The sequence below is a fragment of the Spodoptera frugiperda genome, chromosome 25, assembly GCF_023101765.2.
Source record: "Spodoptera frugiperda isolate SF20-4 chromosome 25, AGI-APGP_CSIRO_Sfru_2.0, whole genome shotgun sequence".
Lineage (NCBI taxonomy): Eukaryota > Metazoa > Arthropoda > Insecta > Lepidoptera > Noctuidae > Spodoptera > Spodoptera frugiperda.
Genome location: NC_064236.1, coordinates 21,619,183 through 21,646,845, shown reverse-complemented (window position 1 = coordinate 21,646,845; position 27,663 = coordinate 21,619,183). Strand labels below are relative to the sequence as shown.

General features: G+C 36.9%; 3 protein-coding genes across 24 annotated transcripts in view; 1 reads left to right on the top strand and 2 right to left on the bottom strand.

Annotated features, from left to right (window-relative positions):
* LOC118280457 (transmembrane protein 9B) overlaps positions 1-7,796 on the top strand; it is a 49,464-nt gene extending 41,668 nt beyond the window's left edge. For all 22 annotated transcript variants that reach the window (XM_050704112.1, XM_050704104.1, XM_035601251.2 and 19 more), the window contains one exon: positions 185-7,796. In XM_050704112.1, coding sequence (XP_050560069.1) covers positions 185-475 — 291 coding nt within the window. In that variant the 3' untranslated portion in view covers positions 476-7,796. The remainder of the gene's footprint in view (positions 1-184) is intronic.
* LOC126912353 (basic salivary proline-rich protein 4-like) lies at positions 7,490-8,397 on the bottom strand. The gene is made up of 2 exons (XM_050704046.1): positions 8,390-8,397; positions 7,490-8,060 (listed from the first exon to the last, which is right to left on the bottom strand). The coding sequence occupies exons 1-2, from the start codon at positions 8,395-8,397 to the stop codon at positions 7,490-7,492; spliced, it is 579 nt and encodes a 192-aa protein (XP_050560003.1).
* Positions 8,398-15,964: 7,567 nt separating this feature from the next.
* On the bottom strand, positions 15,965-26,711 carry LOC118280163 (uncharacterized protein CG1161). The gene is made up of 5 exons (XM_035600081.2): positions 26,512-26,711; positions 25,554-25,678; positions 23,722-23,836; positions 22,662-22,787; positions 15,965-21,362 (listed from the first exon to the last, which is right to left on the bottom strand). The coding sequence occupies exons 1-5, from the start codon at positions 26,566-26,568 to the stop codon at positions 21,216-21,218; spliced, it is 570 nt and encodes a 189-aa protein (XP_035455974.1). The 5' UTR covers positions 26,569-26,711; the 3' UTR covers positions 15,965-21,215.
* Between the last annotated feature and the right edge of the window lie 952 nt (positions 26,712-27,663).

The window sequence follows — 27,663 nt, the reverse complement described above, 5'->3', positions numbered from 1 at the left end:
AGTCTTGGGTCTTTAGCAGACTCAAGGGTGTCTTCCTGACTATTTACTTCGTGAAGAGAGCCGATCTTAGTAACCATTGCCATTACCAAGGAGTTACAAGTGTTGTGCTGGCCTTCTGGGTGCTAGGGATTTTAGGATTGAGTAGTACTAGATTTGAGGAATAATAATCGATTTTCTTCTACAGGAACCAAATTCAAGCGAAGGTGGTCGTCGTGGTAAGGTTGGTTCTGTTGCGCGAAAGAAACCGCGCACGGAGAATCAATCTGGTATACAAAGGAGACGTGGAAGACAACAGATAAATCCTCTGTTTACTGTGACTCGCATCGTAGGCTACATCAACGTTAAACGACAAAATGCAGACCAGAATGACCCAAACAGAGAAACAGGGCGTGATGGGAGCGGCAACCTGCGTTCACATGCTGGGGGCAGTTATAGCATATATTTAAAATTAAGAATTTATAAACTCCATCGTTAAATGAACAACCAAATTGTGATTGAAGATTCTATAAGTGCAGGCCTGCAAGGCCTATCCGGGATTCCAAGGAATTAGTGATTATATTTAACCTAGTAGTAAAAAAAAAACATTTTACTTTTACAAGGAGTATGCAGTAGTACGAGCTGATTTCGAATGCAGGTGAGTGGCACTTTTCTTAATAATAATGATAATTAGTCCGCAAGGCAGCTTGTGGCGAGCTGTTGGGCAGTGGCGACCCCACGGACCTGACTCCCGGGAGAGGCCCTATTTTTGACTCCGGTTAGTACCTGTGACTAACTGGAGAGGCCTCTCCTGCCTCATTCTTGCCTTAACCGGCTGGTTTGAGTGGAGATCGCAAGAGTGGAGTTGCCTTCAACTCCACTTGGGGGAAGGATGTATCCCAATAAGATGCTGGTAGGGGTCTTGACCGTACTTCCGGGATTGCCCTGATAGCCGTGGGATGCCTCTCCTTCCTCAAGCAGCTCAACGTATGTTGCTCCCCTTGTTTCCGGGGGCCCATTATTGAGTTTGCGAGTCACCCCCTGCCTGTTTATCCGTATTTTTCAATATTGGTCAGGGGCAGGGGCCATAGTATTCCATAGTTACCATATTTACCAGTCTATTAGCTACTCACACCCATAACCCAATCATGTTTCTTCCATATTGCACAATAGTCCTGCATCAGCCGGGGATTGTCCTTTGGTGTACTTCCATAGTGCATACAGGGATAATCGCCGGCTGATGTCCCATTACATAATTAGATTAAAATTGTTCAACGGGCCTCTGCGTGTTGGCTTCGGCCCCTCGTACGCCTTCCAAAGGTCCGGGACCCTGTGGTCCTGTGATGAATAAAGAACATGATAATTATTCACAAAATATTAATTTGTTAAAATGTAAAATATAATAATATACGTATTCCAACGTTTGCAAGCACCAAATTATTCACAATTTACATAAAATATACTTAAATGAAAATACTAATAAGCAGGTGGATTTTAAACCATGTATCACGATTCCCGACAGCAAAATCATCAGTGAACGCTAGGTACACCGGATAATCAAACGAATGTAGGACACTCTTTGTGGTAAAGGAATTTAACACGTCTATTAAAAATGAATTATATAAAAGTGTATGAATAAAATATGCCCGCGACTTTTTCATTATTCCGCGTGGAATATGAGTCCAATAAAATCACAATAATTATTCAATTTCAGAACAATATAACTCCAATCGTAGCTGTTAAAGGTAAGCGTCCACAGGCCCGCGTCGTAAGCATCGTATGCATTTGGTATGCCGTCATCAGTACCTACGCATTGCTGATGATGCGTTCCCTACGATGCAAATTAAAATCCGTTGCGTGCGGTGCGTGCGATGCGTACGATGCGGGCCTGTGCACGCGTATCTTAAAATAACATTCAGAGTACGGAATATAAAACAAAATCAATAGAGTTTATTTCATTCAATATCCACGCAATACGTAGGTATGTAATGGGCGCTAGCGTTGCAACTCCAGAGTACAAAATTTCACAATGTCAATGTCGATTGGTCGAAATTGGATTATGATTATTTAATAAACGCCAGTGAAAAAATAAACCTTTGTGGCACTGTTGCCGTGTGGTGCCGGCAAATAAAAAGAATGCCACCACCCCTGCCTTTCCCGTGGGTGTCGTAAGAGGCGATTAAGGGAATTGTTGGACCCTGTGCAATTGGCTACTTGAAAGTTTTAAAAAATATATTTTAAAACGTGGGACATGTCTTGTTACCGCATACACTTACCACTACATCTTACTATCATAAAAGTTGGTTTAAAATAAATTACGATAACGATCGAATTGTGCACTAAAATGCTAGGTTACTGGTAATGACGTTATGAAACTAAGCGGGTAACAGGACTTTCGCATGTTTTAAAATATATTTTAAAAAACTTTTAAGTAGCCAATTAAACAACATCAAGCACAGGGTCAAGACAATACCTATATTCGATTTCGTTTGGGATACAGTGACTTTGGTATTTGCAAAGCCAGCCTAGGTCGATGCCACTGCACCGAGCGCCATTACGGTGGGGCATAATATTATATTTTGATAACCGAACTTCTAGTAATGACACTTGTCAACTAAAACATAATACTCAGAATGACAGCGGACCAAAGAATTTCCATCAAATACGAAGCGAAAAATGAGTGTAACGACGCCTAAAACCGAAGAATACTAAAAATAAAGTAATCTTAGTAAGTCAATTGTACTTCCTAAATACGAACCATATCAAGGTAGTCGATGACACCATACCCGGTATAAGGGTATAACTTTCCCTAAAGATCAGCTTCACCGCCGGTCCATGGGAGATGATAGTGAGGCGACGGCACCGGAAGCCGTTACGGTGGGGGCGCCAAAACGAACCGAAACGTAAGATAAAAGGCGCCCGACAGAGCGCACACCTGCTGCACTACTGGTGCACGATAATATACGAGGTGCGCAGACCGAATGGCTGGGTGAAATTTTATCTGCCACTCACTATTCTCTCGATGATAAATTGTCTATTGAATTTAGTACTTTCTTCAGACCAATAACATTATTTCACCTTTTCAATATAATTTATATATTCAAAAATAATCGTATTTATTTCGTCCATTGATTAGATGCTATCACGTCGTATTTTGCCAATTCAAACCTGTAATAATTCCAACCTGTTTAATGAGCTTGAAACGAACCCAAACGGGAACCAAAATGCGTCTAACCGAGCGCAAATATTAAAAGGGAAGTGAAGAAGAAACCATATGATTTCCACAAAATTGAACCTTGAACAAACGACTGAAATAGTTTCTGACGATGTCGATGTTAATAATATTGAACTTGATATACCGGCGACGTGGATAAAATGAAACCCTGAAAAATACTGACAATTTAAATGGCATTGAACAGACGACAGGATTGGTTTCTCCAGACAGTATTGACAATGTTTTACCTGAAAATACAGATGACGTAGCTATGTTGTTATATTCAATAAAACTATTAGACATACCGCTACCACCCGGCAAACCAAAAGATACTAGCAAAACTAAAAGTGACACAATCCCGGTTACGAAAGAAGAAACGACAGTTGAACACACTGAACGTGATCAACCATTAACACAGACTGCTTGGAAAAACAAGGTAGTCGAAATTCGAAACCACGTCAATTACGGCTTAGAATTATTGAACGATATAAAGAGAGTAGTGGTTATAGTGTTCTTGTTGGATCCTCCCCGCGGGATGTAAGGGGCATAAAACCGTCTAGGTACCCAAGTCAACCTCACCTGCGCGGGGTGCATCCTGCCGATTAACGGACGAGGCTCTGGCGACCGACACTGGCGATATGACCATGCGAAGAATACGTAGAAACACCTGAGAGTTCGATGCGGAACTGAGAAGCTCGAGGTGACGTATTCTGGCGTTGATACAACTCGCTTTTGGCATTCGGATATCTGAATATATTTTGAAATCCGGCTTTTACTGTCTTGCATCACTATCCGGTTTTTTTTTTATTTTACGGATGGTTATTGAAAATCGTGCTATAAGTTGACAGTAAAGACTTTGTCAATCATTATCTTATTTTTTTGAACTGCTTCAGAACTTTCGGAAGGAGGCTTATCTTATAGTTCTTGAGCGTAACTATGTATGTATGTATGTATGTACGTAGAAATCCACGTTTGCACGGCGTACAGTTTAAACGGCGGTTTTCATAGCGTGATCAACACTGGGTACATAAAAAAATGAAAATGGTAGATTTTTTATATTATACTAGCGGACCCGACAGACGTAGTCCTGTCTACACGTCTTTAATTTGAAAATTTGTCGGATCCAATGTAAAACATTCCAAAATCAACAATTACTAATAAATTAAAAATTAATTAAAAAGACATTGTCCAGCGGACAAAATTGTGAATCTAAACCATTCTCAGATACCCTTGAACACACACAAAAAATTTCATCAAAATCGGTCCAGTCGTTTAAGAGAAGTTCAGTGACATACACACTTACAGAAGAATCTATACTAATACTAATATTATAAAGCTGAAGAGTTTGTTTGTTTGAACGCGCTAATCTCCGGAACTACTGGTCCGAATTGAATAATTCTTTTTGTGTTGGATAGTTCATTTATCGAGGAAGGCTGTAGGCTATAAAACATCACGCTATGTCCAATAGGAGCCGAGCAGAGCGGGTGAAACCGCGCGGAAGTAGCTATTATATATATAAAGATTTAATTTGAGAGTCTAAATGATATTTTCTTGTCTTTACCATCGTGGGGTATCAAAATAAAGGGCTTTAAATAGCAAATCCAGTAACATCATTTTACGTTTTTTATTGGACATGTTGCTATGAACGTAGGACCTATGCCCGGGTGTCATCACTGCCGAGGACCGCCCGAAGGTCACGGTGGAACATACGGTGGCGGTGTGCCCTGCGTGGGCTGAGCACCGCCGTGTCCTCAAGGATATAGTCGGCGACGGCGACCTCTCGCGTCCGGCATTAGTTCAGGCCATGGTGCGGAGGTAGGGGGACTGGAATGGTGGCCCCTCCTTCTGCCTTCTTCCACTGCGAAGCAGTCATGCTAGCTAAGGAGGAGGCGGGACGCGGTAGGGAACGAACCTCCTCACGCCCCAGCCGCCGCGAGAGACACTCCAGGTGTCGGAGATCGCGTGATGATCTCCAGCCACCGTAAGTGCGGGTCTGCGGACGGCGAGTAAAGGTACCGCCCGACCAGAACCAGACCACTTTTGCGGAAAAAAAATCTTTAGAATTCCATACAAAATGTAAAACTCGTCTTTTTTGGTGGCATAATAATAGTTAGAATAGTTCGCAATCGCAGTGGCGCCGGTCATTGTGTACCGGGGGCGTGGTTACACCCGCGCGCTCCGCAATTGGTTAGCGGGCGAGTGCACAGACTTTTCTTTAACTCATTAATAATAGTAACAAATCATCTATAACGGTCTCTTTCCGGAATTAGTGAATGAGCCCAGAACCTTTTGAGCCTTCTTTTTTAATTCTTCTGTGTAGTAAGAACCTATAACGCAACAGCTCGTTTTTTGGTGTGTGTCGTCTTTCACATACAAAAAGTAACACTTTCGTACAACGTTTTCGCACTTGTTTAATTGAAAGTCATATAAACCAACTTTACAAGCCGGATAAAAACCTTCTCGCTAAATACTTACTTTGTGGTTTTCTGTGCGTCACAGCATTGTGAAAGCTAATGAATTTCTCTCAGATCTCCCCCCAAGTCTGAAGTCTCCCGGCAGGGAAGATAGGAAAGTTGGGATGTTGGCATGGGAGGAGTTCCAGTAATTTTGGACCTTAAAATGTATTGAATGTTTATTACTAGTCGCAACTCTTCCGGTGATCTCTACTGGAAATTCTGTTTGATTTCGATTTTCCAATTCTTTCCCACGTTCTTTTGAAACTCGTGGCAGTTCTATAGCAGTGAAACGTGTAGCCGGAGAGTAAGTTCAGCGGCTAGTCAGGGTGAACGTTCAAAGCAAATGAAGCCACCGGGGATACTGCTACTTTATCAACGGTCCAAATTTCCTTGCATTGTTTGCTACTCTGAGGACTGGGCAAATACATGCATTGCTTTAATTGAAATACAAATAAAAAATACTTTATCACAAGTAATTAAAATATAAAATACAAAATATCTTTCAGTAAAGTATTTAAAGTAAAAAATACAGTATTTTACACAATTTTAATTAAAATACAAATTACAATCTATACCAAATAATCTACACCAAAGAGGCTTTTTCATAAGTCGCCTATTGTCAACATCGAACATGGTTTAAAAGCTTTTTCCTTTGTCTAATGCAATCCAACTCAATGTTTGATAAAGAGGCAATGCAAAAAAGAGAGATAACGCCTAAACGTAATTCCGTGATTTACTTGAATATTTCACAGAACTGGTTGCAGGAAAAAGGCTCTTATTGTATACTCTAACTCTAAGGTTTTAGAAAAAAAATGTGATCTTTCGAAATGAAGTTAAAATTTTAATTTTAAAACGTATTGTATTTTAAAGCCTCATATAATTGAAATACTAAACATACTTCAACTACTACAACATGCTTCGATGTCAGGTATTTGAAATACGAATTACAAATTACATTTTGAGGAAATAATTTAAATACAAATACCAAATACGTAATTGTATTTCAATTACGTGTTTTAATTACAAGTAATTTAAATACTGCCCAACCCTGGCTATTCTTTGGGTCAGGTGGATTTTGGAAAGATCTGTGGGTTAACCTTTATCTCTGAGATTACATTGACCAACTGCAGAGTTCTTATGCTGAGAGTATAATAATATTGTCTAGGTTATAAATTATTGATTTTGATGTCTTTCAATTTAATTTATTAAATGCGTTAAATATACTGGACCATAAATGATGCCACAGCTCGCGTTCACGATTGCCGGGTAAATAAAAAATGCATATGAATTCGTGTGTGTAGGTAGACAGTAAAGAATTTATTTGTGTATTTTTTATTTGTTGGAGTTACTTGCATAATATAGTATCCGATAATTTTTACCGATATTTTCTATTGATTGTTTCCGTACAAAAATGAAACAGCCGACGTCAACTAAAAAAAAGCAATAAATAAAAATTATTTATTTGGCCACATACAACGTCTATATACGAAATAAAAAATAACATAATATAAATACCTAAATAACATAGTATGTAAAACATAGTTTTGTGCACCGCGGGTACAGATGTACCAAAATAGGTTAAGTTACGGAATAAAACGCAATGCCCCTTTGTTATTGCTAAGTACCTATATCAATGGTAATTTGTGACAAAGTCGTGAGTAGTAGGTATATTTATTAAATCTAGGTATTATTTTACTATTTCGTTCATGTGTTATATTTGATGTACTGCTAGTTGTTGTCCTTAATAAAATAAAATGCTAAGACGATAAAGATGAAAGAATATTCAGATGCATTAACTCTGTAGTTTAATTCTTCTTAATAACATTTCCTTTCTTTAATAACATTAAATGTGGTACTTGTGAAAAATATTGTGCTTGCGGACGTTGGATTGTATATTATCATGAACATTTACGATTGAGAGCCAGACGCTCGGTGCAATCACTGTGTCCATTGTGAGGAGAGCACGGTGCGGCACACCCTTGTGGGGTGCCTTGTGGCCTTGTGGGGTGCCTTGTGGCCTTGTGGGGTGCCTTGTGGCCTTGTGGGGTGCCTTGTGGCCTTGTGGGGTGCCTTGTGGCCTTGTGGGGTGCCTTGTGGCCTTGTGGGGTGCCTTGTGGCCTTGTGGGGTGCCTTGTGGCCTTGTGGGGTGCCTTGTGGCCTTGTGGGGTGCCTTGTGGCCTTGTGGGGTGCCTTGTGGCTTTGTGGGGTGCCTTGTGGCCTTGTGGGGTGCCTTGTGGCCTTGTGGGGTGCCTTGTGGCCTTGTGGGGTGCCTTGTGGCCTTGTGGGGTGCCTTGTGGCCTTGTGGGGTGCCTTGTGGCCTTGTGGGGTGCCTTGTGGCCTTGTGGGGTGCCTTGTGGCCTTGTGGGGTGCCTTGTGGCCTTGTGGAGTGGCTCGAGAAGAGATTCGCGTCGTGACTAGAGATCAGCGACGACTATTGTCCAGAAAATGTTCGGCAATGCAGTCTCGTGTGATGTAGTGGTGTCCTTCTGCAAAATGTCATTAAAAGAGGCTGCGGAGAAGGAAAGGGAAATCATATCTTCTCTACCTTCCCGTATAAGCCGTATGGGGCGTCGATAAACACCAAAAAATGGTCTCTATCGACCCACCACTAAATTAATTAGGTACCTGTACTCTAAATCAATGCTCTCTACTGTATGCTCTCCTACTGGAAGTTATTACTAGGATCCAAAATAAAATACTTGCATTTATTTGACGTAAACAGACTAAAGACTTGTTTAGTTACCTTGCCATATTTCAGATGAACCAATATTTTTATTTTGTATTGACATGCGCAATGTGACTACACTACGTCTGTTTAGGGCCTATGCACACCACGTTTTTTAAACGCGCTGTCGACGCGCGTTTAAAGAACGTGGTGTGCGTAGTATTACTAAGTACTAAGTATTATGTAAAAAGGGTTTTATTATGATATAAAATGGCATTATGTCAATATACCTAATATCACTGTGTTCCTTGGGATTCCGCTTTGACAAAGCGAGTGTAAGTGAAATGCGAATGTTTAATGAGAAAACATTTAAATGTGTTAGTTATATAAGCATGTTATTATTGTGTTTTTTTTACTTGCTTGACTATTAATAATTCTCAGTCTCCATATTATTAATAAATATGGATATTTTTTATATCCAATATGATCCCAATCAATACGATGCCCATTTTAGACTGTGCCATGAAAGCCTAAAATGCGTCTTTGTGAAACATCCAAACGTTTTATACTGCTTTATGTAAAAAATCACAAGAAATATGTACCTACCTATGTATAATAAATAAATATTTAATCATTTCCTCATGTAACTCTTAGGGCCTCTTTTACCACACTCGAGTAAGGCTCCGAGTAGACTAACCGACAATTGAAGTCCCCGTAACGTAACTGCATGTGTCAATTTCACGACTCTCGAGTAACACTAATCATATGATTAAAGTGACCCGTCACTCACTTGCCACCTCATCTGCCAATTAGCGAGTTTACTTGACTATTAAATCAAATCACAAGAGTTCGAGTACGTCGATATGTCATCACCAATTAGATGAATTTAGACCAACCTTCGCTGCAACGGACAATAAAGATTCGTGTCTTTAAATCCTGTGTTGATCGGACTTGGATAAAACTGATTTCATCATCATCATCACCGGCCTAGAGACGTCCACTGCTGAACAAAGGCCTCCCCCTTATTAAAACTGATAAAATTGATTTTCTGTTTATTGAAGTATACCTACAGTGAACGAAGTACCAATAAAACACAGTACTAAATGCCTAAAATGTAAAGTATGGCATGACTTTTCTATTATTTAGAGAAAGAATCTCTTACCGCCACACTCAGAGTCATTTAATGGTCACTTAACCCAGTCCTTTATAGCAATTGTTTTCGGAACAAAATTGTTACTAAAGAATAGTTTAGGTAAGTGATCATGCAATGTCTCTGAGTACGGTGATAAATCATGCCTGGGTTTTGGTATTGATTATTGGCGTCACCCCAATCGGAAACCGCCTTCAAGGACGAGTTCAACCGTTCGACCATGGATTCTCTTTGAGACCGGATCTGTGTTCCGCTACTCCGCGCATCGGACACATACAACTGTGCTGTCATCTGCATACCCAAAGATACCGGGCTTAAGCAGGTCGTTGATGTGCAGCAAAAAGAGCGTTGCTGAAAGTACTGACCCCTGAGGGACTCCGGCGTTGATGCCAAATTGGTCAGACGAGCAGCCATCAATGACTACTCGAATTGACCGATCCCTCAGGAAGTCTGCAATCCATCTGCACAGATCAGCGGGAAGTCCATATGCAGGAAGCTTGCCGATAAGGCTGTCGTGCCAAACCCTGTCAAAGGCCTTCGATATATCGAGAGAGACCGTGTATCACGGGTTAGTAGAAATAAAAACCATTTTCCTAACCAAACTATACACGCGACCACAATTCGCAAATATCAGTTAACAGTTAACCCACCAATAACAACGTCTGCCGAAGTAAGTTGTCGTAATATTGAATGAATGTAATGTACGAGTTGTGATGTCATTCGCAAGTAGTTACTTGGAGCTTTCGCCTGTGAAATTTACAAAAGTTAGATACTCGCCAGCTTTACTTGACAAGTAACACAACACTTTACTTGGTCATGGTGAAAGAAGCCCTTACTCTTACTAGTTAAGCTACCTCTAAAGGTCAGAGCGCCAGCAACCTTCGAGGTCACGTGTCTATATAAGTATATGTGTTGTCTCTCAGCTTATGTTCACATAGCAAGCGTTAGCCTAAGTTTAGATGGCAAGCGGTAAGCAACGCATTGTAACATGCATTTTATTTGGTCTAAAGCAAAAGCCTGAATAAAATGTATGTACAATGCATGTGAACATAGGTCACGGATGACAGGGCGGACGAGCTTTGAAAAGTCGGCCATAAAAATAATAATAAAAAAATACGTTTAAGTCGACCACTTAGAAATTAATATAAAGGTAAATATGCTATTTTCCAAACGATGTCAATATGATTTTTGAATTATGAAATATTTTTGAATTATGCTAGATTAGTAATTTCATTCGAAAAGTGTACCTATATGCATTCATACAATTTGTTCTGATTATATTTTTATGGCCACTCGTTAGAGCCTTACAAGAGTTAGAAACCTGCATAAATCACGTTTTTCAAAGAAAATAGTTTAGTAGCCTATAGACGTTTGTAGTAGCCACCTTTATTATGATTGCTTGCGCCTAGCAGAACTATAATAATAAAATATGAAAGATACTTGATGGGGCTAGTTATCATACGGACAGCAAACGATACAAACTGAACTTTAGCGAGTTTTGTAAAACAGTTTTACTAGGAGTACTTTATTTTTTGGTTTCTTCGTTTATAGGCATCGTGGCTCATTCATTTTGGCTTTGTTTTTAATTAAAATTCTTTAGTAGGTAAGCTCTCTGTCATTGTAGGTTTTATGTATTAGAAGTGTCAGTAAGATAGGTTTGTTTATCAACATTTTTAGTTTCCGGGGAGGGTACAGCAGGAACGCTACAGCCAACACTCTCTTTATATCGTTCAGTTGTTCGAAGCCGTAAGTGACATGGCATCATATTTCGACTACCTTGTTTTTCCCAAGTAGTCTGTGTAAAAGGTTGATCATTTTCAGTGTGTTCAACTTTCGTTTCTTGTTTCATAACTGGGATTGTGTCACTTTTAGTTTTGCTAGTATCTTTTGGTTTGCCGGGTGATAGCGGTATGTCTAATAGTTTTATTGAATATAACAACACAGTTACGTCATCTATATTTACAGGTGTAACATTGCAAATATCGTCTGGAGAGATTGATTCAGTCGTCTGTTCAATGTCATTAAAATTGTCAGTATTTTTCAGGGTTCCATTTTATCCACGTCGCCGGTATATCAAGTTCAATATTATTAACATCGACATCGTCAGAAACTATTTCAGTCGTTTGTTCAAGGTTCAATTTTGTGGAAATCATATGGTTTTTTCTTCACTTCCCTTTTAATATTTGCGCTCGGTTAGACGCATTTTGGTTCCCGTTTGGGTTCGTTTCAAGCTCATTAAACAGGTTGGAATTATTACAGGTTTGAATTGGCAAAATATGACGCAATACCATCTAATCAATGGACGAAATAAATACGATTATTTTTGAATATTTAAATTATATTGAAAAGGTGAAATAATGTTATTGGTCTGAAGAAAGTACTAAATTCAATAGACAATTTATCATCGAGAGAATAGTGAGTGGCAGATAAAATTTCACCCAGCCATTCGGTCTGCGCACCTCGTATATTATCGTGCACCAGTAGTGCAGCAGGTGTGCGCTCTGTCGGGCGCCTTTTATCTTACGTTTCGGTTCGTTTTGGCGCCCCCACCGTAATGGCTTCCGGTGCCGTCGCATCACTATCATCTCCCATGGAGCGGCGGTGAAGCTGATCTTTAGGGAAAGTTATACCCTTATACCGGGTATGGTTTCGTCGACTATCTTGACATGGTTCGTGTTTAGGAAGTACAATTGACTTACTATGATTACTTTCTTTTTGGTATTCTTCGGTTTTAGGCGTCGTTACACTCATTATCCTCTTCGTTTTTGACTGAAATTGTTAAGTACTTACGCTTTATGTCATTGTGAGATTTGTGTTTTAGTTGTAAAGTGTTATTACCTATTAGAGGTTCGGTTATCAAAATGGTTCCTTACGTTTTGGCGCCCGCTGCGGTCGCACCGCCCTAGGACCGGCGCTGGTAGAATTATTATAGGTACTATAATTTATTATTATGTGGTGTATCTAAATCTGTCTCCCATTTTCAAAAATATTATCTATAGATATGTTGCGCCATGAATAGGAATGATCACCCTTTCAGTGTTTCTAAATCCCCATAAATATATTTTAATTTACGCGAATACTAAAGGAAACACTGACAACACTGCCACTGTCACAACAAAATTATGAAGGAAGTTAACGATTGATTGGTATTGAATATGGTAATAGTCATCATCCTTATTACCTACTTAATTATATTGCTTCGCTGCACTTAGGTGCTCAAATAAACGCTTAAAGCTAATAGATTTTAGAACTAAGTGGTTTTGGTGTTTGATTTTGTATTTAATCATGGAAGTCAGGTATAAAATTGAAGAACAATAGGGTTCGACTTCAGTTTATGTTAATTGTTGGTCGATTCTTTCAAAACTGTGTAAACAAGAAAAAGTGACATTCAATAATGTAGATCTACTTACTAAAAAAATCCCTTAACCTATACAGTGTCATTTGGAAAGGAATAAAAAGGCAACTTTTTTAAAAAAAATATTAGAATTTTGAGAAGTATTAGACCGACTCTGTTTATTTTGAGGATTTTTTTAGGAAGTTATATTGTCTCAAAAACTATCAGGTATATTTAAAAAATATATATTTCGAGCTACGCAGCCAATTGCGACTTATTTTTCTCGCAATTGCGAAATTTCAAGTCAGTATACGGAGGTAAAACCATAATATTATGCTATGTATTGGTATATCTCGCAACAGCGATATTAAATAGATTTGTAGCAAGTATAATTTGTAAACGTATGTAGCTACGGATTCTCGTAAAATATAATCTGAATAAATATTTGATGTGTGACTACTTTGTATTATTTCAAACTATTAATTAGACTTCCCACCTACACAAAATTCCATTTAAGAATATTTCCTTTGTCCAAAGGTATCAGGCAAACTTTCATTACCAGTTATTTTATAAATCCTAAACAATAAAGTGAATTTTGGAAACTAGTTCCAATCATTTTATTTTATTTTTGATGGGTCAGCGTTTGGCCGCTATTTCGCCTGGTGGTTATTGAAGCGGCCTACGATAGAGCACGTTTGCCCATAAGCAACCTATTCACTCGGGCCTTGAAAACACCCAGGTTATACTCATTAAGAAACAGACTCCGGCAAATGTGTTCTAGCGCATCTAGCTGGTATTTAGCTGAGCCGTCCCAAAGGTGAGAACAATGCTCTGTACAGGACAGAACCTGCGCTTGGTACAGGCTCAGCAATTGATTCGGCGTAAAGTTCCGTCTCACCCTCCATAGGATACCCAAGATAGCTATACAGGGTGTCCCTGAAGTCGACGTCCAAATGGCACCAGGTGATCGGTAAGGTTCTAACTGTTATTATAAAAATATAAAAAATAAAACTAAGTCCTACTTAGGTATGTGTCATCTACGAAAAATTTGCACTATTCAGCTAGGACTAGCTAGGAGATGGACGTGATTAAGTTTAATTTATAGTGTCATAATTATATACAGGAACCTAATGACACATTTTAACATAAAACATTTAGACTTCAGGCTCATGTTGAAAAAGTTATGGGTCATTTGAACCACAAGGTACCAGGTGACCTATCTAGAACGATATAGAGATAGATAGACCACTTGTAAGCTGTCCAACTGAGTGCACGTAGAGTGGTACATTATGGTCACATATTTTTGTACGCCATTCTTACCCCTGAGAGATCCATTAAAAATAATAAGAAAATGCGCAGTGCCGTACAAAAATGGTGCGCTACAAAGTCGGAATTAATTTAAATTTTCTGACAATTAACCGGGGTTTGGTTCTTGTCCAATTTTGGTTAATTGACTACATCAATATTTAGTCTAGTCAAAACGACTTGGCATTGGCATTCGCGAATCTTTAATTAATTAATTCTAAGTAAGTTACGATAAATAATTGTACGATAGTTTTGAAATTAAGTGGTAGGTATTCTATTGCAATGTTAATTTTTAAATCGCGCTTATAGTAATTATAAGTACATAAACGTAGATAAGATTAGATTAAATAAAATTACAATGTCAATAAATTAGGGTTCGAAACGAATATGAGGGTTTCGGCCTCTTCACGTGAGAACAGGCTATTTCCAGAGATATTGCTAATACTGGCGGTGGAGAGGTAACCCGGAAACCTGTGTTGTGTGTTTGATAGACGACATACAAGAGTTAGTCAACAATGTCAATCCTGGCATTGATAACGTAAGTTGTAAGACGATATCTTGGTTTAAAGAAAGACTACACTGTCACTGGCACTAACTAACGAACAAGTAGATAAGTTATTAACTTGATTCTTGCAAACATTGCGCCGACGAACATATACTACTCGGTGTTGAAAACAGAATTTCTAAACTCTTCGAACCCGTCTAGACTCCTGCCGCACAAATTGGTGTTGCTATTATTTTATTAAGAAACCTGAATCCACCTAAACTTTGCAATGGCACGCGTTTGCTAGTAAAATCACTGAAGTTTCCATAATGGAGTGCACAACCCTCACAGGGTGTGGTACCGGAGAAGGTGTAATTCCCCGAATCCCTCTCACACCATCGGAGTTACATGTGTAGGAAACACATGTGTATACAAATAAATGTATCTTTCTCTTTAATAGAAACGGTTATGGTGACCGGTAGACATCCTTAGCAATGACCATTTACGTTGCAGACAAGCGTTGGCTGTTTTCCACCGTTTCCACGTGGCCAACTACTGGATCGATTTAAATATTTTTTTCAGTGAGTGACATAGGTATAGGCTATATATTGTTATACCCGTGCTAAGTCGGGGCGGGTCGCTAGCTGGGGCCTATGCACACCACGTTTTTTAAACGCGCCGTCTACGCGCGTTTTTAGCGATACAGACGCGATACGCACGCAAGTTAGACGCAGCCTGTAGACCTTTGCACACCTGACGCGCACGCGCTTGTGTGGCGAAACAGGACGCGATGCCAACGCGCGTGTGTATCGATGCACAAGCGCTGGTGCCACGCGTTCGTATCGATACAAACGACAACAAACTGCCCTGAGGGAGAAAATAATTACAAAACGTGGTGTGCATAGGCCCTTAGGAATAAAGAGTAAATTCCGGTCAACGCGAACAATTCAAATATTCAACCCAAGGTCTCCTCCACAGACCTTTAGGGTTGAATGTTAGGAATAAAGTATTAAAATTTAAACGTGTCACTTGCATTTCATAAGTCATTTTTATCAGTACCTAGTACGAGTTTGCTTTACGTTGAACGAAAACGAAACAAGAGCGCGTTTCGATCTCGTTAAACGTAAAAAAACTCGTACTAAGCCTTCAAATATCTCACTCACCTTTACACCTATTGTGCGGGATAGTGACATTGTTTTTTTTTCATGTGACTGTTTACACTTTCAAAATTCAACTTTACTTCACAATATTTGTATTATATCGATAATTCTACATCTAGTGTCGTACAAACATATTACACAGTCAAAAATGAATTTAACTAAAACGTTACAACTTTTGAGAAGATACTAACAGGGAGTGTACAATAAAAAATATAAGAAATCCATTCAAGTATTATTTATTTTAATAATCAAGAGATAACACGTATTATATTAAAATATTTACATGACAATTTAAATAAATTACGGACTAATTAAATTCATTAAATAAGGGACCTACAATAGATGCGATAGATGTAGAAGAGATAACAAGATATAAGAATGTCGCAAAATCACAATACTTGATAAACATTTTGTGAAAACAACTATTGATAATATGATGCGGCAATTCATACAACAATAAATAATGAAATAGTATTAATTTTAACACACATTATCGGTGAGTACTTGCAATAGAAACATATTCACAAATGATATTATTACAATACGTTAGCAAGTGAATCTGCGACAATCTATCTAAGAAATGAGGACTGATTTGCTTACATTTTATTTAATATAGTTTCACTTATAGCCTGTCTCACGGAACATGGTCTATGGTACCATTTTTATATACTTGCAGTTGTTGTTTATTGATAAAACATTGGAAAGTGTAACTATATGTACCGTAAAACCGGGTGAATAGGTACAAGAATAGGGTGAACAGATATTAGAACATTTTCCCAACATTTATTCACTCCTATTTTGCGTCTATTCAACCCGTTCTACCGTATAAGGCATAATTAGTAGAGCGAGTCGGCTCGCCCAATATCTAAAGAACTGGTCCAGCCGAAATGATGTTCAACCAGAACTACACAAATTATAATATTGATATAGTCCGCCTTTGACAAACCACATGGACTAGTCTGTGGAGCTAGTATTAAAGTCCAATGTTCCGTAAAACTGGTATTATAAACCTAAGAAAGAAATGTATATTGTATAGCTTTGAATACATGATCTACATCTAAGGCTTGACGGTGATGCTGGTAAACTTAAGCTAACTGCTAAACTATAGTTATACATTGATTTACAATAACATAGTGGCTATTTAATTAATATATTTAATTATTGAAACTTTTTATTGTTAAAATGTTTGATTTAAACAATCAGCGTGAATAGGGATCATTACTATTTTTTAAATGTACATTTAGTTTAGTTACTTGTATTGTGGCCAAACCGTTCTGCCACAAAAAGCTAGTCGTATAAGAGCTGGCAACGTTTTTGAGAGAGCATTTCAAGAAGGCCAGTTTTTAGATATAGTATGTCTCTCACTCTCCCAGACATCATACGGGCTATCTGGCACCTGGTAGTGGTTGCGTTCACCAGTGCGCATCGCATTTGTACAGGTAAAATTTCAACTTTTCAAACCATTTTCATTATATTTCCGAAACTGTTAGGCTAACATAGTTGAAACTTTTTAGGTTGATGTGTTTCGGTAATTGCTATTCGAATTTTGAATAAAAAATAATAAATTTAATAATTTAAGGGGGCCACTCCATACATGGAACTGAATCACAAAAATATTTTTTTCAGCTTACAATACCGATTATGCCAATGTGATTGGTGTCTATGGATAGATCTTTAAAAAAGATGTTAAGGTTCCTAAAGCCGTTTTTCGTCAAAATCAATCGTTTGAAAGTTAGACGCTTCCAAAGTGGAAAAATGAGTGTCCTCCCCCCTCTAACTTTTAAAATAAGAGAGTGAGAAAACTAAAAAAAATATATGCTGTAGATTTCAATAGAAACTAACAACGAAAATTGGTTTGAACCAGATATAATTATTAGTTTTTAAGAAATAAAACATTTTCAAAAACCGCAAATATAACTTTGTCGTTCATACAAACACTATGTAAAACCAAGTTATTTTATAACTTTTATATTATGTCATCTACTTACTGTTACGGAACCCTTCACGAGCGAATCCGACTCGCACTTGGCCGGTTTTCTTACTTAAATAACATTATACAAAAATTTCAGCCATACTAAAGTAATTCATAAAAAAAAATCTGAATTGGCGCTTGGCATAGCTTAAACAACAATAAAAAAGCCTGGCAATAATAGATTCATGCTCCTATAAGTTCAATAAAAATAATAATAATAAAAAATAACTTCTTAAATGGTTTGAAAAGTTGAAATGTTACCTGTACAAATGCGATGCGCACTGGTGAACGCAACCACTACCAGGTGCCAGATAGCCCGTATGATGTCTGGGAGAGTGAGAGACATACTATATCTAAAAACTGGCCTTCTTGAAATTGTTGTTTTTTCGACGTTGCTAGCTCTCGTACCATAGTGTTTATATATGTATAATTCACGCATTTCACGCTGTAAAAATTGTAATAAAAACGGTTAGAAATATTCATTGAACAATAAATATAATTATGTACAATCGACATAGACCCCAACGTTCTTGAGAAATCGCTTGAAATCGTCAAAATAACTAAAGATTTGTCATTCTTTGTTTACAGTGCACATCGCAGTTATGATGTTATAAACTCGCAGAATACAAGCTGTCGAAAGACTAGAACCGTTTGCTTTGCAGTTAAATTACAGATAACAAGGCTGTTGCCACAGAAATGTAAATAAGCTTAAGGTGGATCGTAATCCGAATTTGTTGATTGTACATTAATAAATAAAGTTGATTAAATGTCTTTTAAAATGTATACTTGGAAGTAAAAAAGTAGAAAAAATCTATGGCAAAATATATAGATTTTAAGTAAAAATACATAATATACATATTTAATATGTTTACGTGGTACTGACAACATTTAATACTTTAATTAAATATATTGTAGACAGCAATAAACTTATTATGCTTAATTTTTTCTATTGGGCCTATTTTCCTATATTTTCCTCACCAGATGGCGCTAGTGTGAACCTGTCGTTGTTCGTCCAATAGGCAATTAGCTAGTGTCACACCATTAGACGTTCAATATTTGACAGCTGCTGTGATTGGATAAAAATACCTCTGCCTACATTTGCACCATCTACTGAGTAAAATAACGGTAGACCCCATTACATAACATTTAAAAAATCCAAAATTTGTGTATATTATTTTAATTACTATACAGATAGAACAGATAAAACATATCAAATACTTGTTGATTTTACAGTAAAACATCAAATCTCATTGAAACTTGAGTAATTTATCATAACACCTAGTGTGCCTATTGACTGAACAATGTAATATAATTTAAAATGTTCTGTAATACTTCATAAGCATGTTACAAAACTGATATACTATGATACTGCAGTTAAACATCTACTTAATAGACATATATAAATACTTTTAAAAGAATAATAGTCATATTTCGGGTGCATACTAACATCTAGAATTTCCTAAGTGCAAAATCGAAATCTAGTCTTTTACATTGGCTTATATACTTTTACTTTACCCTTTTGGTTACATTTTCTAGTCAATAGCTTCGTCTTTTTACCCGACTACGCCGAAGCAGAAAGATTGTAATCTTAACACTAACAAGTATATATGAAATCACATGTATAATATTTCTTGAACGATAAGTAACTCTACATTGAATTGTTTGTATATAAAATCAGATGAGAATATTTTATTGTTATATACTTGTTAAAAGACTTTTTTTTTGTGGTTAGATTCTAGTACTAGAAATTACTTTAAAATGAGTTATAATACTTAATTTTATTTCGTATTTCTTTATTTCTTATATTAATTTAAAAAGAGTGTCTTTACATTGATTTATTACATAATTTTAAACTTGGTTAAACATTTGATTAATACGGTAAAATTTAAGAGATAATATTTGTAATTAGTATTTCATATCTAGTACCAAAAATCCAGCATAATATATTATTAATTATATTCGATCAAATTGCAAATATCAAATGTATGAGAGTATCATAATTTTATAGTAAATGTATAGAACATGCTCGTTGGTTTCATTGCTTTTCCTTAGTATTAAATTCCTTAATATATGGGATTGTGTTTGCTTACGTGATTTTTAATTTATTTGAATATATGTTACGTGCTTACCCTACAAACGTTGCGTGTAGCTTCGAGGACAGACATTTTTCTCAGTTTCCATTTCAACTACCTTTAAGCATTATCGTTGTCTGTGGTGCGAGTTAGACATATCAGTGTACATATGGAACATCACAAATGATTATATGTATATTGTTTTTAATTTTTATACTATGTAGCTATTATCACAAGCAAGTTACCATTAGTGCTATAATTAATTGAATGTTACGGTGCAGTAAAGACATATCAAAAACTTCAACATTCATAAAATAGGTAAATATTATTATTAAATGTCTGAATACACAATACATCGAAAACATACATATTAGTGCTAATTTTAATATCGCTAAAATATATAAACATGAATCGTGGGATGCCAAAAATATACAATAAGTACATACAATTTGGGAAACAACAGCAGTGGATTTTTACAATGCATACCTACTAAGTTTGTTGGTATTTATTCCATGGAAGACTTTGACCAATTTTCTCTAAAATTTACCACATTAATATCCATCACGGTAGCCTAACCAGGCCTGTCTTAGACTCATAAATAACAATTTAAATATAATATAACTTATTTATATAATGTAAACTTTCACTATTTAGACTCTTGTCTTTCATTTTGGTAGTCTTTTATCAGCACATAACCTAATCAAAGCTAGATGCTGGCAAACCTTACACTAAACCTTACAGACTATGAAGAGAGGAATGAAAATGTTTCTTTTTCTCACTTGCCTTCCTACCTACCTGGTATATAGTAAACAGTTGGTTTAATATGAAAAGTGATTATAATTATATTACAAAATGACTTGATTTTAAAGTACTTAGTTGTAACTGTAAATGGTGCAAAACTGTTTTGAATGTGCAACAATATTCATGATTGTTAATGGTAAATATATCAATAAATTCCTACTCAATCTAGCGATTAATAAGTTTTAATTGTATATAACATGTGTGTATAATGTTAAAAATGCTTCAAAATTTTTTTACTTGTATACATGCGTTGTATATTGCTGCTGCCGAGTTTTATATTGCTTTAGCTTTTTAACATGTATTGGTCTGTCCTCGAAGCAAGTGATTCATTGATATACTCTTCACCTACCTCCATCCATGGAAAGTGCAGCTGTAGGGCCCTGATTTTCAAATACATACTTTATGTTAGTTTGCAATTGTGTACGTTGGTATAGACTTCATGCTTGGGAAAGCGTAACGAACAGCTTACTGAATAAACAAGAAACTGAAAAAATAACTTCAAGCACAACCTATTGCAAACCACATAGTCCTATATACATGGACAGCTACCTATTTAGAAAATTCGGGGCCCGCGGTAAACGTTTACCTTAGTATTGCTACGCCACGGATGAGGTATGAAGCGAGTCCTAGTTCAGCATCGTATGCCTGTCGTAGATGTTGCGGCGCTGCTCACGGACTTGGCGCTTCCACTTGTCCTGCTGGTGCGTCACCCTGTTGAGAACGTTGCCACGCGCTCCCATCTGTTGCGAAGGCCCGCCGAGCGTGCTCTCGTCCTGCGGAGCCAATAATCCATGCATGTAATACAAGTTGTCTTAGGTAGGCTTCGGTTATTATGTCCAAATTGAGATGTAATTTAGTCTCAATGATGATGACGTGTGACACGAAGCGAATGGAATGTTCAGTGTTTATGGAGACGCGTTCTGTTTGAGTGTGAGCGGTTACTGTTGCGTGTAGGTATCCTGTTAACACGGAACAAATGGCCATGTTGTGATTCAGCCACGCATCAAATAACGACCTGACTCTTGTAGTACGCTAATTCGCCTTTGTTTTGGTTAAAATTTGTGTCACCCATGTGTAGATTACCCGGCGGAATCAGCTTTGGATCCTGTTGCGTATGCCGTAGCGAAGCACGCAAGAGACCACGCCCGCCCCACGCCGGAACCGGCACAGACGTACGGTCCGCACCGCAAACCGTTCAAGAGTGTGCCTCACGCGGCGCACAAAGCTCCGCGTCTCCATAAACGAGGCCTAAGATAGGAAACATCGGCCTCATGTATATTTAAAACTGTCTGTCGAATGGACAGACACTTCCTACGTATTTCTTTGTGCAGTTCTTCAATTACATATTGTTCGAATTGCCAAATTGTTGCTCGCGTACTTCCTCATAACTGTGCTAAATTGGCTTTGTGGTTGCACGGAAGAAAAATTAATCTAATCCACGTATAAATCGGAGTTAGTGTTTATTGGTAACTATGTAGGTAACTTTCTATGCCCGGATGTAAACTACTCCTTTATGAAAATAGTTTTTCCATCAGTTAATTCAGTTATAATGATCCGATTAGATGAAACACACATCAAAATATGAAGACACACGTAAAATCATAAGCTATCCGATTGTACGTAGGAAGTGTCCAATGATGGTGATAATGTTATAAGTTAATATTTTCTATGAAATGCGAAAGCGACTATGTGAGTCTTTGCAGTAGCGTGGGCATAGTTACTCTTTCTAATATGAAGAAAGAGCTTTTAATGTAACAATAAGCTTTATTGTAATAATCGTTAATTTCTTAGATCCAGCCATATAAGTAGTACATGGATAGCTCTTATCTATCTGGCCACCTTCTATGATTACGTTGTTGGAATTAAATGAGTTATGAGTGACGAAATGACATTGCAATGTATGGTGAGATGATCGAATTTCAAGACAAATATCCACCGACAACCAAATCGACGAGCTAGCAGACAAACAACACAAAGCACGCAAAATTCTACCGAATCATCGGCTCCATTAATATAATTTTTGGTTTTCCCAGCGGTAGCATTCCGTGCAAGAGGTTGGAATACAAACTTACATCCTCGTTGGTGTGTTCCTGGTAGGATGCCTTGGCTCGCTTGTTGATGAGAGGGTCGAGGCAGATGAGGAAGCCCATGTACACCACCAGCAGCATAATCACCCAAATCACTATGATCACTACCACCTGGAATTGTTAAATAACATTTGTATTGATTCTATAGTTGAGGAAATAATTTGGCCCTGCCTAAAGATATACTGTAAGTAAACAGGCGTAGATAAGTTATAAGCGCTCAAAAAGTGAAAATGGCTCATTAAAGTGTGGGCAATTGCTAATGTTTTTGTAGTATGGGATACCCAGATAGAAAATACAGAAGGGTGTGGTTTGTAACGCCTCTCGCTCCCCGTAAAGTGTCAAATGATGCGTGTCATGAAGGCAAATCCAGTTATGACACCTCTTTGTATTTGCTTCATAGTTAAGCACTACTGAGGTAGTGTAACTATTCTTATTATGTAGTTAACACAGCACCAAAAAACCAAGTACAATTCTATAATCCACACTATAGACCAGAGACCTTCAAATCTTCAAAAATACATGAGTTGGAGTTCAGAACAAACGCCAGGCTGTTTCCAAAGTCAAATTCATAGCATTTATTTTATATATCGCTATCGTCACGTCTTTCATCCTCGAAGGGGTAGGTAGAGGTGCACATTATGACACGTAATGCCACTGTACAATGTACACACACTTTTCACAATTTATGTTGTAAGTCCTATGTAATAATTAGGTGGTGAGCCTATTGCCAAACCGGGCAAATTTTCAAACTCCGTGCTATTACTGAGAATTTTTCGAAAAAACCGATAAAAGTTTAGCAATTCTTCGCCCGACCCGGGAATCGAACCCGAGACCCTTGCGCGGCAGTCGCACTTGCAACCACACAGGCAATGAGGCATTTATTTTAATTGATCCTTAAACGCTTTTGAAACTTTGATTGAATTGTCCGTCAGTGAAGTTTGTTCTAAAGTGTAGTGTACCACAATGGCAGTGGAAAATAATTTAACACCAGGTATTTGGATACAATCGTGCAATATATGCAAATGATAGCATGATGTTTACATACCTTGATAATAGTAGTGTTCCTGTTTTCATACTTGCATTCACAGCGTGGACAGAACTCTTGCTCTCGACCCTTGATCTGGTCACCCACACGTGGCAGGATCACCGATTCACAGTTGCTGGTAGAGGAGAAATGATATTAAAATAGTATAAAGTTTTACATAAGTAGTTAATAATAATCATTATGCTTCACATCAAATCGCTTCATTAGAAGAAAGGATATACTTATACACAGTAACTTATAATGTTATATGAATTGCATACTTTAAGTAATTATAATAAATATATGTTGCTGTTAAAATAACATTCAGCCAAACTCAATACCATTTAGTTCATTTAATTCTACGCAATATGGATAGCAATAAGAGCTAGTGTTGCAACTCTGAATTTTCACAATATCAATGTTGATGGATCAGAATTGGATTCAAGAGTAACAGCCCCAGATATTTGCAGTTAAGCCATTCTAACATGGCGTCATCATATGATGTTATGTTCTTGATTTAGGATTGCAACTTCTTACAGTAACGCAAGAGCGACAAAGGAATATTTAAATATTGTTTCAATTGTTAAAAAAATATAATTTGGACCGGATCATCGATACTTTGAAATTTTGCTGAATGGCTTTTTTTTTTGTGGGAGAAAATCAATCAGCCTTCTCCTGCCTTGGGCAAAGCGAGTAGGAGTGTCAGACTTTTGACTGACTAAAAACCACCCCGTTCCTACTCCTGCTTTTTTGCTGAATGACTTAGGGTCAGCTATCTCCACAATATTGTGGAGATAGTATTACGGCAATACAATAAAAATGCCATTTTGACAATACAATACATTTTGACATTATAAAAATATTCTTAGTAACAAGGGCAAAGCATTGAAAATATAAATTCGCACAACATATGCACATCGCAGTAGCATCAAGAAAAACGAAGATTGAGAACACAATTGCCCTGCAATCAAATGGTGCAATCACATAAATTGAATAAACATGATGAAACTACAATAGCAATGGCGTTGAATAGGTATACAGATATTCTTCAAGGGATAGTAAACTTGGCACGACATACTACATTGTATTGTAAAGTTGTTAGCATTTGCTTTTCATGCAGTTATTAAAGTCAAATGACAGAACTGTGTGACAGAAAACACTGTTTAAAAATTGACCATAAAACACAACTTAGAATCTTTCTTTCAATACAATTTGTATGTTGATTATTTTTCTTTGATATGATAAAGAAATGTTAAAACCATTGAACAATAATTTACAAATTAATATTTATGCTTCAGCAACTTATTGATAAGTTTGAAAAAACAAGTATCTAGTTGTATGAGAAGAGCTAAATGTTGAGCTAAGTGGTGTGCAATTAGTGAGGCCTATGTCCAGCAATGGACGAACACAGACTAATAATGAAATTGACTTTTTGAAATTGTTGATTATAAATAGTTTTCTCTTTTCTATTGTCGTTCAGAGTAAGAAAAAAGAAACAATCTCCATGTTTTATGATAGTTAACACGTTCAGTGCCCATGACGCATATGTGCGTTAATGCAATGCAAGTTAGCGTGTTAATGCAAAATTTTCCTGTCCATTGCGTAATAAGTACTATTGCACGAAATATGTGTAGTTTTTCTTTAGCATTGATTTATTATGGCATTTTTACATAATTAACTAAATATTTCCTCACAGAGCTTCGCAATCAGCTATGGTATTAATCTTTAAAGGTTCTTTAAAATAAGATGATTCTTCAGCCCTTCAAGAGATAGACAAATAAAAATGAGTAGACAGCACACTGTCTATTTGTTACAAATGCAAGAAGGAAAATAATTTTTAATAATTTCCTTGCCATTTGTTAGGTTGTACGTTGGCAGATTTCATGAAAGGGCTTCGATCAGCTCCAGCTGTGTTGTTGAGCACAGTGGCCGGGCTCGGGCAGACACATTTACAGCGATTATCTTCATATGAGTGGCCCTGTGAATGAAGATGAAAGTGTAAAATAAATGAAATAACTACAACTTGTTTATAAGGTGAGGATAAAGGTACTCATTACTATGCTAGTTGTTTATATGTACAATTTGCATACAAATTGTTTATAATTAAAACCGGATGAGAGGTGTGTAAGCAAGCAACCATCTAGCACTAATATGTACTTTTAGATTCCTAGCTCTAATATAACGCTCATATAATGTAAAGCTTTTCAGTAATAGCATGGAGTCTGATATTGAGCCAGATTTTAAGTTTGGTTACCTAATATATTCGGCATGTGAAAAGAGGGAGTATCACAGTATGGTAATCCGGTCAGCACTTATTATTTTAAACCAGTGTTAGGGTGGGATAGTAAGAAGTTAGTAGGTACCTCACTCCGACACTAGCATGGTGAGATTAGGATGATATAATGATTAAAATTATTTTCAAAATATTTTGTTTTCAAAATATTTTGCCAAAGGAGTGAAGTGAAGAGCAAGAATTTTAATGAGCTAGTCAACGGAAACTACTAGGATAAAACTGTAAAAGCGTTATCAAAAGAAAAGATTACTATAATTTTTACCGACTTCACAAAAAGGAGGAGGTACTATGTTCGGCTGTTTGTATGTTTTTTGTACCTAGATCACAAGACAGTGTTTATGACAAAATGAAAGGACTTCATAAAATCGATAATTGTACACAGAGGTCCAACCTATTATGTTTGAAGGAGAAAATCAATGACCTTTTATCTTAAGTGCGCAGGTACCTATCAAACGCAAATATAATGACAAAAACAACTGGAAACGCAAGAAAATACAATAATATTATCTGATACTTACAGACACAAAGACTGCACAGGTTGTAGCGAAAACTAGCGCGATGAATTTAAAATACATTTTGATTCTCAACACAAACCAATTAAACACTTACAACAACAAAATATGACATTACAGTGACGAAGGGACTTTAATAATCTGACTAGTATAGTGATCAATACTTCACAACAGAATTAGCGGCCATTTTGTGAAAGTTACTTACAGAATGTTACCAGATCAATAAAATATTGTGCACATAAATATCGCGAAAAGTACGGATTGCAAATTTAATATTATAACTTTAATATATTTTGCTTTTAACAATTTAATTTCAATTGAAATTAAAGCGTGGTATATTTTTTATACCAGTGAAATCTTTCCATTTTGAAGTTGAAAGTTATTGAAATTATGTCCACAGATGACGCTACATGTTTTGATGTCCTTGGTAAGTGGCGTATTATTCCTGTCTGGAGGTGTCCCTCTGTATTCTATGTATGTTATGACTCCGTCAAACAGATGTCTCTTGTAGTCACTATTGAAACCGTTTAGTAGATCAAGCTTTATAACAATAAAGAGCCTTGTTCCTGAAGATTCTCTGATAGTAATAAAAATATTTAGGTATATATTTCCTTACTGCTGATTAGTATCCATAAAACAGTAATACTTCCTGAATAAATAATAAAATACACGTAAGGTAGGTACTTACTTACATGAAATCTATGAATTCATCCTAGAGAGACTAGTCGCCCAGTAAGCGATGGAGAAAGCTGGGTACGCTCAAAATGGGCCAAAATACTAGTCTGCAACAGTGCCAATGAGCAGACCACATACTTTTATAATATCGAAGAACTGACGACTGACCGACGATGTTGTCGGAGCCGCGAAGAGCACTAACAGAATTTTGTTCGGCAGCGCCAAAACGTGTGAAAATGATCCTTACTCTTGTTCTATACGTACCGGTACGATGTAAAAGAAAATTATATAATGTAGGTATAGCTTTGAAAAAAGACTATGGATTAATTGATATCGCTAGTATCGCATTAACAACTTGTGTTGCGTAATTTTAAATGGTTAATTAAACAACACAAGTTTTTTTATTTTAATGAAATCTATTAAAACGCATATAAAGGTAATGTACTTACTGTTGACACAGAATTTACAAGTGAAACAATATTT